We start from the raw sequence: 16,564 nt of genomic DNA, 5'->3' as shown, positions 1-16,564 counted from the left end.
ACAGAAGAGAAAGATGTAAAAACCCTCAACCACCGTGTAAGAAACACTAATGCTGTTAGTTAGTGTTAAATACATAACTTTGTTTGATTTACAACATTGATAACTGTTGATATGTGAAAAGTATCCATAAGTAAGTCATTCATAGGCTGCTTGACTGAAAGTTTAGTGACTCTTTAAAATCACTGACCGGTTTCAGAAACCTGTTTAGAAACAATCATTGGTTTATTTCAAACCAAATGACATATTTCACCGCTATGGTCTTGCAATATTTATTCTGTGCTCCCTGAAGCGTTCAACCTGAGGAACTTGGAAGGGAGTTTGTTTGGGCAGAAGCGTACCATGTGGCGTAATGATCTGGGCAGGCTTGGCAGGAGCGCGTATATTCCATGTGGTAAGCGTGCCATCTGAGTGACTGCACACAAACTGTTTCCCCTCGTGATGCCATGCCACGGAGTGGATCGCCTACAGGCCAAACAAAAGATGAGTAATCAACCACAAGAGAAATCAGGTCAGGCAAACTACGGTTCATGGGTTGTGACAGCATATATGAGTTCAATCTTAGTTCCGTTCCTCATTGATAACACAAGCGCATCTTAAAAAATTAGACTAGAGTTGTTTATTTGAGTACTCAACAGAGTTTTAAGAAAATGATTTTTATTTTATGTTACAACTGCAACAGGAAGGATTGCTGGAATTGAACAGCTGTTAATGTAAAGTTTACTGCATTATATAGAATAACATGCCATAACTGATGTGTTTTTGTGATTAGTCACTACTGTCACATCTGACAGTACTTGGAGTTCATCCCATCATTACTGGAGACCTTCCTTCCTTCCAGAACTAGAGTAAGTTGTTTTGCTTTAAACAATGCTCTAGGTTTCAGTCTCACCTCATCATAGCTGTACCGATAGTCAGCTTTCTTCGATTTCAAGTCCCACAGCACAACTATGCCACACTCAAAACCAATTAAAAGCTGCAAAAAAAAAGAGACACAACTTTTCTGAAATGATGCAATTTGACAGCTGAGCATTCAAAAAGTGTTTTGTGGGAATACTCTTAATCACAAAGGCTCAAGGTTTCGTACTTTCCCTTCGTCCATAGGGTTATCGCTGATATGAACTACAGGTCCAGGATGAGTCTTTGAGGAACTGTTGAAGAGAGGTGACAGTTTGTGAGGAAAATATTTCGAGGTGGTATGCAAAGATCATGCATGATGTCCTTGTGTTAATATTTGCATACGAGTCCTCTAATTAAAATCTCCCAAACACAAGAGGAGATCCACTGTGTCTAGACACTCACAGTTCGATGGCTTTGTTCCACATGATCACATAGCCTGAGAGGGTGAAGGACTCCACATTGACAATGTGAATGTTCCCTCTTTCCGTGCCCACGTACAGCCATTTACTCTGAAACGGCAAATGGCAAAACGTGATCCTGCCAAAGACAAGGAGAGGGCTGACCTTAATCAAAGTGAAATATCCCCTGTGATTATCTCATACGATGGCGAACATTTGACTGATCTGTGCCTCGTGACACATTAAGCATGAAAAGGCAATAACAGCAGATAAATCTGGCAAAATGAATGAGTCACGGTTGAGAAATCATCTGGTATTTCTTTGAACGACTGTGCATTATTGCCATTGTGTGTCTTCTGAATAGGACACAAATCAAGAGCACTTGAGGACTTTGTCCTGCCCTTGTATCCGAACAAACATTCATTTCAAGCTTTCATGGTCTGTTGATTACCAGAAAATGTAGAAATTCAAAACAAAACTTTCAGGTAAGGCCAACTTTTGTATATTCTGAAGAAAATGTGAGTGTTTACCAAGTGACAGATGATGTTTTGTGCATGCTGTGTTCCCAAATGCATGTTAAAGTGACACATTCTCAGAGCAGATGATTTATATAAAGTATATAATTTGCGTATCGATAAACACACCAACTCATGCATATTTGTGCATGGTCTCTTTGGGTACAGGATGCTTACCTCTCCCGGTTAAATTTAAGAGAATGAAGGACGGCTGGAAGTTTTTGCCTCAGATTCCACAAATGAATACTGTCATCTGCCAAAGCACTTACTAGCGCACCCTATGGACCAAACAAACAAGAACACAATAAAGGACTAAAGAGCTCTACATTTTTAATTCATTACATTTCGAACAGATTAAAAGACTCAGTATTCAACCGAGAGCTGCAGGCAATGTCAGAGAGAGGGATAAGATCTGGAGAAATTAAGAAAGAGAGCAGAACTCACTTCATTTACAAGAAACTCTAGCTGGATGACCGCCGATCCGCTCTCATGCTGGCAGAAACACTCCACTCCAGCTCGGCCGAATCTGTAGGCTCAGTTAAGGTACATACACCTCTGAACACCTCGGAGTCCCTGTTAAATGTGCTGAACACAGGATATGATGACCAGTGTATGAGTCTAAAATGAGACTAAAAATGCATTGCATAATTAAAGGGGTATTTACTTCCGACACTGTATTTTTTTCTTTTGAGATGCAATTTGCATACAAAAAAACGAGATGGTGATTTTTCCCACCAAGCTCCAAAAAGTAATCCATATGCTTTCAATTCTTTAGAAATCATACTTTTTGTGTAAGTACTAACTGGCTTAAATTTGTATTACTCTTACATGTGTTTACGGCAAAAAGCACTGATTATTGCATGTCAAATATGAGAAAAACCTCTTGGAGCTTTGCAGTAAAAAAATCATCAGGTATCACTGCATAGAGAATAACTCAGACTTTTTGGTCACAGCATCTAAAAATATACACCTTCATATACATTTTAATATAAAAACTAAAAGAAAAAAGGTCTCTCAATGTGTTCATGTTGCAACATGGTTCAGAACTAGAGGGAACCCCAGAGGTCTGTGCATCATAGCACCGAGGGTCTTCTCCATTGACTTAACTAAATGGATTATACAAAGTCTCTAATCACAGTCTTAAGTCTTGTAAGTGAATGCTCTGGTGTTGCATTGCATGCTGTCTATATGCATTTAAGCACAAATGCAAGTTCTGTTTCATATCAGGTTGCAGATACCAGCGTTTCATAACGGGCGAGGAAATGTTTGTGTTGTTGGATGTTCTTTCAAATCTGTTAGATCGTAATATAATCCAAAGAAAACCCACAGATACTTTATAGCATTCACTTTTATAAAGGTTTCAAAAAGGAGGTTTCTCAGCACTGCAACTGAAGAAACATTATGTGTTCTCCAAAGAATATTTCCTTAAATAGTCCTTAAAAAATAACCATTAGAAGAACATTTTAATATCCTAAAGAACCCTTTTCCACTCTAACAATCCTTTTGTCAAATGGAAATGGTTCCAATGGATGTTAAAAGTTGTTCATAGTAACATAGATGCCAATAGATATAGGCGAGTAAAAAGAGCCAGTGTGACCCAGGGGCGAAGGCTACCTCACTCCAGTAATATCCTCAGCTTAGAAAGCTTCTTATCTGCCAAGAAGAATCACTGCAAAACAACATATGGACACTGTATGTTGTTACCTCAGGACATCTAACACACGTCTCATGCCAGGGAATGAATGCTAAAATAGTTGACACTATAAACAGGAAATGGGTGTCTCATCCGTACTGAATGAGCGGTTTCCTGCAGCAGTGTACTAATTTCCTCTTGAGTGACTTACAACTGTGAAAACATATTTATAAGACCTAAAAGTCTTACGAGTACACAGAACCAGCTTAAGGGATGTGAAGCTTGACAGCATCTAATATGTTCTTCAGTCACATGCAAGCTAATGCATCTCTGTTAAACAGATCAATTATGGTAAACAGCATTGGTAATACTGTGCACAGGAAAAAGCCATTACACTGAAGATGAACTCACCTTGCTGACGCGACAGTTTGCGAACAAGACAGCGCCAGAGAGTTCAAGAGGGCAATGAACTAAAAACAAGACGAAGCTATGGCCTGTTTCATGCCTTTAGTCATGTTAATATTTCACAGCTTCTTCATAAAACACCGTAGAGATTCGCTGATCTAGAAACTTGCAATTACTCAGCTTTTAAATGTAGTTCAAATCTCTAACCTAACAAATTATATTCTTAAATATAACACATTTAGTGAGTATTTTGTTTTGTTTTTTACTTCTCTGCAGCCTCAGCCCTATTAATCATAGAGACAAAATTAGAAAAACAGATAAATGAGATATTGTGGACATCAAAAGCTGACAGGGACTTCAACATTTCAGCTGTAATTTTTGCAATGGCATGCACCAGCTAACCAGGACTATGAAAAAACGATATTGTTTTGCTCTGTTGTGTAGAACAAACAGTGTTCTACTATATTATGTTACTTTGAAGGAAAATCGAACATATAAATATTTAATGAAAGGATGACAGAAAAGCCGGTTCAGTGTATGTGTGACTTATATTTACTTATGTAAATATTGGGAGACTTCACTCATGAATAACAACACTGCAACTGGCAGACTGAGTTCAGTTAACCAAATTTAATTACCAAAACTGTATTTTCTGCTAAATGAAAAATTAATAATTCAGTTTCAGTTTTCAGGTAAAATGTTCATTTCGGGGATATCTTTTGGCTCTCTCTTGAGATGCATTCATTTCTCGAGATGCGCTGATAGGAACTAAACAGGATGTTTACACAGCAGACTAACCTTCACCATATTTGGACTGAATAAATAACAGAGGGCTGTTATAAATAAGTTGCAGAGGACCACTGACTCATTATTTATTCATAACTGTAAGCACCAAGCCCTTGACCGGCCAGTTTCTCCTCATCTTAAGCTCTCTGTGGCGCTGGATCAGACAGCAGCTCTTCACATTCCCCGCGATCTGGAGCCCAACCAAACAAACAGATTCGATTACTGGATATAATTATCACCACAAACCAGCAAATAACTCTTTTTCAAGAGAGACTCAGAAGCTGTAGGACTAAAGATAAATGCTGTCAAATATATACATATTAAAGTTTTCATTTACCTGAAAACCCCCCAAAAAAAGTATTTACATTAAAATTTCATCATGTAGTTCAATGCTTTTATCAAGCAACTTAGAATTGACTTGAATTGGAAACATTGGTTCAGGATGTCATGTTCTCGTGTGATATGAGTCAAAGATGACAATATTAGAATGTGTCCTGTTTAATTTTATTTTTTCCTGAGCAAAAAGTAATGACTATCATAGATTTTTACCATGATTTACAGAATAAACCCAGTTTGCCACTATCTTTAAAACCACTGGGTTCTACCAGTTTGTCAGCAGGAAGTGTATAAAATATATTAAATTAAATCAAAATATAATCAAATTTAGCATGATCAATAATTCCTTAATGTATTTAACAAGTACAGATCAGAATAAGCATGTTACTTCATTTTTAAATAAATATATCTGTTATTCTGAATGACAATTGAACATTATTTCACCCATATTTTAACATTTTATTTTCACAAAAATTATTTGAAACATTAAAATCACTTTACTTGCATTTAATATGCTTTTTATGTATATAAAGTCACTTTTGAAAATGTTATTTGATACAGACACCAAAATGTGTCTCTCAACATCTCATCTTTGACCTATAATGTTGCAGACACTAATGTAATCATTAATAAAAAAAAATTATGAAAACGAAACTTACCAGTGAACTTTTTTGGGGGAAATTATGTTACTGAAATTAAAATACAATTCAATTAAGTAAATTAAAATGAAATAAAAATGCATGCAATAGACATAATAAAGTAAATATAACATAAATAAATCTAAACTGACACTTCATTACGTACAAAAACAGATTAGAATGCATTTTGTGTTTCCCGTCTGTTTTTTTTTTTTCATTCAATAAATGGCTAACACTTACTGCATACTGGTAAATTATTTTTCTATTTAAATTCACCTATAAATATAGATTGTGGGGAAAAAGTTAGCTGACTGGTTGCATATAATGTCAGTTAAATGGCCACTTCCTGTCTAAGTGGGCGGCAATTATTTGCTAAATACATCACAGTGTGTGAGAATAACTTTAAACAGACCATCCACTTTTTTTTTTTTTTTTGTGAGTGACACTACTTTCATGAGAATTTCTCATTACGATAACCCAAAAGTAATTAATAACATGTAAAAGATTTAGATTGTGTCAAAATATGACCTGGATTTGTTTATTGAATATGTTATTAATTGATTAATACTCAATATGTAAATGCAACACAATTATACATCCCATAAAGAGCAAATTATCATAGCGCTGTAACATTTCAAATGTGAAATCTACAGAAAAGCCGACACAGCTCTATGTGCTATAACAAGCAAATGAACAAAGCTCTGTAACATTTCACATGGGAAATCTACAGAAAAGTTTTACTTTCAAAAGCATCACATTGCCGACCACAATGGGTGACTCAGTTCAAACAACAGCAGCTTCCGCTGAGAGCAAACACTGCAATCTGATAAGGGTGCTGTCATACTATATTCCCTAATAATACAGGCCTCAAGAGCAAAAGATTACAATGCAGCTAAAGCAGACAGGCTTGTCAACGTTCCCTGCAACCCTGACATTTGTTCCTGAGAACTAAACAGTGCCAACAAGGCAGTGAAGCAGCTCTCAAGAGAGAGAACAAGGAGAAGAGCAAAGCAGAGAGGAGATGAGAATGAAGACGAGATGATGTGGAAGGTGTGAACTAGTCAGAAAACTAACCAGAGGTCCAGAAACGATCAAAGCCTTACACACATGTCTGTTCTTGCCTACATCTTTAATAAAACTGCCATCGGAGCATAATTAAAATTCTGTCTCACCGGCCAAGAGCTTCTTGATAAGTTCATTAAATGAGACTCATATATATTTAATAAAAACACAATCTATTAACAAAGAAAGGAAGCTCATCAAGACAGGATCGTTGGCCTAAAGTCTTGCTGGAAAGTATATATATATATATATATATATATATATATATATATATATATATATATATATATATATATATATATATATATATATATATATATATATATTTTTTTTTATACATACACACACACACACACACACACACACACACACACACACACAATAATAAAATATATATATACATATAAAATAAAAAGTACAAATTATGGATACATTATAAAGCTCTAAAATAAATCATATGGGTCAATTTTATTTTCATTTTTAATTTATTTTATTTATTAACATTTCCAAGTGAAACTAAAAATATTGTATGAGGCTTGCACTTTAAGTGACAAACTGAACAGAATTAAATTATTAAAATAGCAATTATCTGTATGACATTTGATCGCCAGCTCACTATCTGTGATCATGTCATGCCTGTTTTAAGAGTTGCTACTGTAGGTGCATCTCAATCAGCTCCCATGTTCAGTATTAAGGGCACTGATCAGGGAGCAGGCCAGTTTAAGGGTTGTCCCAATCACGAAATGCTTCCAGTGCACTGGAACATTCGCCCCTTGAAAAATCCCACAATGCACTGCAAACACTAGGGAGCATCGACACTCACTACGCTCCCTTACCGGAAATAATGTCACATTCCTGAAGCATGAAACATAAACCATGAGTCAACTGCAAAAATATAACGCGATAGAAGATTTGAAAAGACAATTCTTTTTTTCAACTTTTACACATCACTCGACAGTTAATGAACATCTGATGAACATTTTTAATTAACATTCGACTGAAATGTTGTAAGAACAAGAATACACAATAATATAAAAATGAGATTGGTCCTGTCGGTTGTTTATTAATTCATGTTCTACTACAGTATGTTGTCCGTTGTCGTTGCACGTAATCATGTTACTAGAATTGGAGTGATCACTGTCCTAACATGCAGTGAGTCAAGGGAACTTACCAGTGATTCACGACGAGCTCGGGAGCTGATTGAGACGCACCCTAAATCATGCAGATACATAATGGCTTTGCTAGAGAGCTGTGAAGGTGTTTTGAATGGTTGCTAGGACACTGCTTGATTGATATAAAAAAATATAATCATCTAATGTCTACAGCAGAATCTGGCATGCTTTGGCAAAACAGACATGCACATACTGTACCACATTAATGACAAACTCTTGTGCAATGCAATGCAATGCAAAAAAACTCTACAGCTTGCAACTCGAGATAGGATCTGTCCAAGCAAGATTAAGAACAGTAATCAAACAGACCCTGGGTGCCTTAAACAAACTCTGGAGGAGTCTCAAATGGCCGTTATTTAAAGCACTTGGAGGTGGATGCTGCCAACAGCAGCCTACAAGAGCAGCAGAGAGGAGAGGGTCATAGATCACAAGGCAATCAACACTGAAACACCACTGATGATATTAAAAATAGCACTAATCAATTCAATTTATACCACGCTGAAGCCTAATAAAAAATTCTTTGAGCGTGAATTGTAAAGCAGCACTGGCAACGAATCTAAGCAAGGAGCTCTGAAGATGGTTTCAGTTTTCAGCACACATTTCCTCACTTGGTGAGATCTGGGTGGCACTTCCTCATTCAGATACGTTTCTTAATCCATCTTTTAGTGTGCTCCTACACCTAGTGTCTGGTGTCAAGTGTAATATTACACAATTTACCACAATATTTTATAACCAACACTTTCTAATCTAGACAAAACACATATCTTTGCAAAGTTCTGCATCTCAAAGTTGCATAATTGTCGGTAATATTGTGATAGAAGTAATATTGAAACAAAAACGTATACATATGTGAAAGGAAAATAAAACAAAATTTCATTGGAGTATTTTTGTTATAGTGTCTTAACAACATCTCACAGGAACCTAAATTTTTGCTATATCAACTTCAGATCTGGAAAATACTCTTTAGCACATTAGAGGACGATAAATATAATTATAACCCACGCCATTAGAGACAAATTGCTCCATTTATACACTAATCCTGTATTCAGCATCTTATTACGAAATCACTACGTTGACAATCTTTAACATCTGGTAAACATTTTACAGTAAAATCTACACTAAATTTTAGTTCACTTATGAATAAAAAACAGATCTAATGCACCTAATGTACTCTTTAGGTCAAAATGTCATGGCTCAGAAACCTAGTCACATGCCATGTCCCTCTTTTTTAACCCTACATCATCAAAGTTCATACAGCATTATGCAGCACTCGTTGTGAACTAAGAAAGGATGAAAGAAAGCTGCATTCTCAAAGAAAAGGAGGCAACTTCCTCATCTGGTAAACCACAGTGGCTTGTGGTATCGCTAAACACAAATGCAAAGAAGGCTTTCCTCATTCGACTGATAATGTAAAAAAATGTAATGCTCGACTCAGGCTCAAGTTTTTGTGGGTTAAGCACAGAAAATTCTGATTTATGGGTTAAAGGGATACTCCACCCCAAAATGAAAATTTTGTCATTAATCACTTACCCCCATGTCGTTCCAAACCCGTAAACACAATTTAAGATATTTTGGATGAAAACCAGGAGGCTTGTGAATGTCCCATAGACTGCCAAGTAAATTGCACCGTCAAGGTCCAGAAAAGTATGATCTGCCATCAGTGGTTCCACCGTAACGTTATGAAGTGACAAGAGTACTTTTTGTATGCGAATAAAACAAAAATAGCGACTTTATTCAACAATTTGTCTCCTCTGTGTCTCTCATCACCGTAGTGCCATTTTGGAGAATATTAATTGAACGGACACAGCATACACTCTTCTATGTCAGCCGCACTGCACTGATGCGCTGTTTTCTTTCAAATCAAAGCATAAATTGATGCAGAAAACGTATTTTTGTGGCGCAGCTGACACAGAAAAGCGTACACGGCCTGCATACAGCTCAAATTCTCCAAAATGGCCACTGATGTCAGATGCACCATTCTGACGATGCTTTTCATACTTTTCTGGACCTTGACAGTGTAATTAACTTGGCAGTCTAGGGCAACAGTTTTCAACTTTCAACAGCTCAAACCCCACCGGATATTCACCATGATTCTTGTTCGAAGCGAGCGTGTATTCCATTCAAAGGGCATTAATGTCTGCAAGACAAGAATTTTAATTGTCTTTATTTATAGAGGTATATTATGTGACAATTCTCTACTAAGATGCTGCAGGCAGCAGTGCAGCACAAATCCATGTATTAATGTTCCGAGGTGAAGTAAACTTCAACAGATTTCCCTATTTAAGGCGTGGGAAGAAGTGAACACTGTGTAGGGAAATGTCAATCGGAACACAGTTCATTCATGTAGCTCTCTTCTAACGAGCTGGTTATCTGAATCATGTATTTAAGATAAGAGAAACATGCTAAATATGCAGAGCGTGGGGGTGTGCGAGCACTGGAGCCTCCCGCTTTTTATCCAAAATATCTTAAATTGTGTTCCGATGATGAACGGAGCTTTTACAGGTTTGGAACGACATGGGGTTAAGTGATTAATGACAACATTTTCATTTTGGGGTGGAGTATCCCTTTAAACTTGTATCTTCAAGAAACACATTAATGTTTCTTAAACACCTTCGTTGGCAGCGGTTGATTAAGGTTTTAAGTCTTTACCATGCATAAAACTTCACGGACCATAATCAGAACAAAAAGCATTCAACAACAATCCATCTGTGAATTATTCATGCATAAAACCTCACAAATGTTTGCTTCTTAGTACTGTAACAGTGACGAAACTGCATATTAAAAGAGCGCTTAACTGTTTTAATGCAGCCAAGCATCTATAACAACAAACTGCTAGGATTTATTATAAAGCCAAGGCAGCTGAAACTCCCAACTCCTCAACATCAAGCAAGGTTTCTAGATGAAAACACACAGATAGAGACACAGGAGACCAATCATGTAAAATGAGATATTTACTGTTAGTAAACACCTGAGTTTGTGTCAGCTGAGCTGTGGTGCTGTTTCCCAATGCTGGGGGCAATGAGGCAAAACGATACATCCTGTCTTTTGATAAATAGCCTAATGGACTGAATGACAGTAAGCCCATCAGCCCTCGCTGCACATTTACACAGAGGAGAGAGCCAGTCAACTCAACTCTCCACCACTCAGATCACTGACCTGGTGGGTGGCTTGTGACTTTCCACAAGGACAAAATGCCATTGATACAGTGAAGTCTTGGGCAACCTACTGCACACCATTACAAAAGCATAATAGAGCTGCACTCCCACGACCAAGATTCATATCTGACAAGAAGAAGTCTGGCCTTCAACCATGAAGCCTTTTTTGGTACTTTTTTGGTATAACTAAAATCATGTTTCATGGTGTATTTCACAAAATAGATGAAGACGTCAAACATTTTTGGGAAGTAGCCTTGCATTGTGACATTCTAATACATTTTTATGATAAATTGTATTAAATCATAAATCTAGAAAAATTGAAAAAAACAGACAACAAAGAATTCCGGAAATAAAAATACAACATTTCAGAGGGCCCTGTTAATTTGAATAAATGAGTAATAAATTATGACATTTTAAAAAGTTTGAAATCAATTGATGAGACTTAATTAATTGATTGAATAATTAAAAAATTTAATCCAAAAGAATTCAAATGGAAAACTGAGAATGAGAACACACTTAATGTTAAAATGTATTAATAAATTATTGTTAAACTGTATACATTTCATAATTTCAATTAATTAAGACACAATTTTTGACTATTGAAAATCAATTTATAAATGAAAACATAATACAGAAAATTTTAAATTTATCAATGAAAACATAATACAGAAAATTTTAAATAGAAAAGATATAAATTTTAATAAAATAAAATAGAATTTGGGGAAAAAATAAAACATTTATTTCAAATTTTCTTTTTATGTTTTGTTTATTTGTATACATTTGATCATTTTTTTTTATTACGGAAATGTAATTTAAATAAAGTGAAAAATTAAAATGAAAAAACAGAGAATTTTAGAAGAATAAAACCAATTTCATATGGCCCTAAAAATTAACTTTTTCAATTTGTTGTTAAATTGTAGAATTTTGCTTATTTTACTTAAGACATGCTTTTTGATTGGTCATTTGATTTAACAATTAAAACTGAATCTACAATGACTACTTTATTTATTTTTTTTTTTATTTTAGCAACTATTTACAGACTAAGAAAATAAATATGAAGGGTTTGTTTGATAAAAATATCATAAAAAAATAACATAAAAAAATATATTTAAAAACTATACCACTGCACAATATATACTACCCAGCCCTACTCTGTAGCCATGTTTCTTTCAACTGAAAAAATGGCGTGGTGTATATCTGAACATGAAAACACTCAGAAATAAAGCTGAAGCAGCTCTAACAGACGTGCCCAGCAGGACCAGCGATGTTTCCAGCACGTGCGAGGTGGCTTTCTGGCAGATAGTCGGCAGCACCAATGATGAGACGAGCTCTGCAACATATGGCAGTGGAGCTGCTCATGCCACAGTGGAGATATATTAATGAGCGCAGCTCCTCTAGGAATAAAGACCCTGCTTCTAGGAAATGTGCCTCTGAAATGAGGCTGCTCAAATGCATGACTCGGGCTGCTTTGATTTTTACTGCTTGGAATCAACTGACCTTCTCACTGATGACTGAGCATTTAGTGCATAAAAGCATCAGTTTTGAAATGTTTTATCAATTTCTTTGATTCATTTTAGCCAAGCAATGGAGGTACTGTAGATATGGGCCCAGGCTAATATATAAGAGATTTTTACATATTTTAAAAGCAACGACCCAGATAGTTTGACCACAGTTAATATATATTATATTAAATATCAGGATTATATCAGCCACCCTGCCTTATAAATTGGCATTGACATTGTTACTGAGTAACATATATCAGTTGATCAACAATACTAGGCATGTTGATTTGTTAATGCAAATTTTTCTACAAGCCCGGGTGTCTTTAGTCTAGTTTTTTATGTTTCTTAAATCATTAGCTCCTATGAAGCTTCTCTAGGGTAAATATTCATATCTCCTGGGGGAACAGCAAGGCTCTTAAAAGCTGATTTACCAGAGGATGTTGTTACTTGTATTTTGCAACTTACATAATCATATGTTTCTGTGGAGTTTAGGAAAAAAGAGCAACGCATGCTTTGAACAAGTTAATTACTTTGTGCAACAAGACTTCCAGCACAGAAGGGTGGGAGGACTGCCTTTGTTTAAATATACACAAACAATACGACCGCATTTGACACTTATTGCCCCCCAGGTATGTAAGGATGGGTATGTTGCCAGCTCTTCAAATAAAGGATACAGTCTCAGGGCTCCGCTTTGTGTGCCAATAGCCAAAATTTTCTGCACAGGGTCAAAAGCCATGGAGGAGGGTTGATAGGGAAAGCCATGTCGCACTGTCTGTGAAGCAGAAGATGATTTGCATTAAACTACAAACAAAGCAATTGTGTTCTTAAAGGAACCGTTCACACAAAAAGGAAAATTGGCATTTACTGGCATTTGGATCAAAACCTGTGTTAACCATCAAGTGCACTATAAGTCTTCTGAAGCCAAAAGATTGGAAATGACAGAAATGTAAATAATGATTTGCTGGTAATAATGTCTGTAACTGCACACATTTACATTTATGGTGTTTTTTCAGACAAATTTTCTCTTCTTTTATTTCTTAGGAAACAACCTATATTTCAATCTGTTCCTCATACCAAGCAGGGTTATTATCTTTAACTAAAACTTAAAAAAAAATAATAATAAATAAAAATCATCACTTGAAATAAAATAACAATTAGCTAAAATGTTCTTATTTTATTTCAGCTAGATACCAAAGCTAATTTCCATTTAACTTAAGCTGATGATATATATATATATATATATATATATATATATATATTATATATATATATATATATATATATATATATATATATATATATATATATATATATGTTTAACACGTTTTTTGGGGAGCTTTACAGACATGTTAATGCATGCATAAATATCTAAAAAAAAATTGTCTGTTTGCGTTCCATTGAAATACTTCACAAGGGTCAACAAATTTGATTTATAGTTATAACAATTCAGTAAAACACAAATAATTCAAATTGAGCATGGCCTGTCTTCTTATTATTAGTTTTAGTAATGAGGTAGGGGACAGGGGTTTCAATTAGGATTTAATTACTTAGAAATTAAAATGGATATTAGAGATTTGGTTCAGACAACATGATGCTAAGAAGTTGACTTACTGTGAATTACTGTAGTGATACCAAGGTACAGTGATGATATCAAATGGTAATACTCTAACATTTACCATGGTACTGAATGATTACCACATTTAGACATTTGACATTATATAATGTCTAACAATAGCCCAACTAATACAGCCTGCTGGTCACCAGAGAATTATTGTAGTGATTGCAATTAAGAACAAAAAGCACGTATCTAATATGCTAAATAAAATGCCTTATTACAGGAATAAAGATCCATTACAAAAGCTCAAACATAACATGCGAAACTCTAAAAGGTTGTTAATACTGTATATAAATTCAGTTTGTGAAAATGAAGAGATTAAATATTTATTATGAGTAAATATTGACATGAGTAATATTTGTTCATTAGTTATCAGATGTTCTCTTACTGTATTTTTTGTCAAATATTTTGTTTTTGTTAAGTCAGTTTTGTTATCATATTGTTTTGAATGGTTATTAATAACTATTTTCATAGCTTGATTCTTGGTGAATTGGTCAAGGTCAGTTTGACCTAAAAACAGCCTAATAATTATTAGTTATATTATAACAGCATATAGAACCCATGACAATTAAGAAACAAAAACATATAAAAATGTATTATAGATAATAACAAGTGAGATTAAAGGTATAATCACCCCAAAAATGAAGATTACGTGTTCAACAGAAGAAAGAAACCTATTGGCTTACATGTTTATACAGGATGAGTAAATAATGTCAGAATTTAAATTTTGGGGTAAACTTAATGACCTTGTAAACAATAACATTATGAATGGTCATGTTACAAGTGTAAACAGGGCCTTATTAACTAACTTGTACCATTTAGCTACAACAATTTTCCACAATGAGCGAACTGGAACACAAAGTATCTGTTCACACTAGCAAAAGATCTAATCTGTTCTACAATCCAAATTAAACTGTTAGACAAAACATTAAGCACAGGTATTTCTTGACAGACGAGACTGGCACACCTTGAAAAATGACATGAATGAGTCTGTCATTCTGTCTCATCCTAACTTGAATCAGTTCCGCTCCTTACAAAAAGTAATTTGCATGTTAAAGGGTTTCTTCACTCCAAAATTCTGTCATTAATTATACACTGCCTAATGTCGTTCCAAATCTGTAAGACATTCACCCATCTTATGAAAACAAATTAAGATATTTTGTATTAAATCTCAGAGCTCTCTGGCCCTGCATAGACAGCAACACAACTGAAATGTTCCCAGACATGGAAACGTTGTAAAGACAAAGGTAAAACAGTCCATATAACACATGGCTTAACTTAAAATTTGCAAAGTTACAGAAATACCTTTCGTGCGCAACAAAAACAAAAATATCAATTTGTTCAACAATTCTTCTCCCCGTGTTAACATCCTCCGCCATTTGGGAAAAGAGTACCCAGAAAAATGCCTGTGCTTTCCCCAGAACATAATCAACGTAATCAGCATTGTTTACATTCTGGTGCGCATGCGTTGTGGTACTCTCTAAAAAAACGGTTCTGGTTCTAGGAACGTTTCAATTGTGTTGCTGCCTATGCAGGGTCAGAAAGCTCTCGGATTTCATCAAAAATATCTTAATTTGTGTTCAGATGATGGACGATGGTTTTACGGGTTTGGAACAACATTTAGGGTGAGTTATTAATGACAGAATTTTAATTTTGGGGTGAACTAACCCTTTAAATGAATTTGCTTTTAAAATAACCGCCACCAATACAGCAACGGTCAACTCAGACATCACACGAGCGATTAATCTCATAGCTCTCTGGGTGGTTATTCCAGCCGGTGGTGGTTATAAACGATTCTGAGGTGTTTTGTTTTAACAGAGTTAAAAACCAGTGAACATTGACGAGCTGCACTTCTAATTAGAAGGGATGGGAGAATCGATCCTGAAGTATTAATATATCGATACTGATGCAAGTATCGAAAGTATCGATACTCAAATAAAAAAATATTGATACTAAGGTTGTTTTTATTTACCAATGATTTTGTTTATTAAACAAAAAATAATGCCTGTTGAACACGCAAATGTTGCAAGGCAGAATCAATCAATTACAGAGAGTGTTCACTCACTTCTCACAGTGCATTTAAATAGAGCTGCGTTTCCCAAGAGCAGCCTATAATTTGAAAGCATTTATGTTTTTGGAAAAGGCAGCCCAGAACAATGCAGAAAAAACATAGGCTATATTCACAATATGATGAGTTATTTATAACAATAAACCTATTGAAATTGTCACCTAGTTTGTGCAGTACATGTATTTAAATTTGAATGTTAAAAGTTCATATTGCTCATGTTCTATTCTGTATTTTTTATATAAATAATACACTCTCCGAATAAAAAAAGTTGGATTTTATGCATGCAACAGCCTATTACTGGTAGTCCTTTATGACAGTGAACCATGGTAAAGTAAACATAGTTTAACTATAGTATTTGTAGATTTCCTTGGTTACAACTATA

General features: G+C 35.1%; 1 protein-coding gene across 6 annotated transcripts in view; it reads right to left on the bottom strand.

Annotated features, from left to right (window-relative positions):
* Positions 1-16,564, bottom strand: part of LOC113117712 (syntaxin-binding protein 5-like) — a 39,110-nt gene that overhangs the window by 21,696 nt on the left and 850 nt on the right. For all 6 annotated transcript variants that reach the window (XM_026286597.1, XM_026286598.1, XM_026286599.1 and 3 more), the window contains exons 2-8: positions 13,174-13,271; positions 2,255-2,336; positions 1,988-2,088; positions 1,300-1,434; positions 1,085-1,148; positions 890-973; positions 339-462 (exon numbers count right to left, since the gene is read on the bottom strand). In XM_026286597.1, coding sequence (XP_026142382.1) covers positions 339-462; positions 890-973; positions 1,085-1,148; positions 1,300-1,434; positions 1,988-2,088; positions 2,255-2,336; positions 13,174-13,271 — 688 coding nt within the window. The remainder of the gene's footprint in view (positions 1-338; positions 463-889; positions 974-1,084; positions 1,149-1,299; positions 1,435-1,987; positions 2,089-2,254; positions 2,337-13,173; positions 13,272-16,564) is intronic.

The sequence above is a fragment of the Carassius auratus genome, chromosome 17 (assembly GCF_003368295.1).
Source record: "Carassius auratus strain Wakin chromosome 17, ASM336829v1, whole genome shotgun sequence".
Lineage (NCBI taxonomy): Eukaryota > Metazoa > Chordata > Actinopteri > Cypriniformes > Cyprinidae > Carassius > Carassius auratus.
The sequence above is the reverse complement of the archived record's forward strand: the minus strand, read 5'-3'. Positions and strand labels throughout refer to the sequence as shown.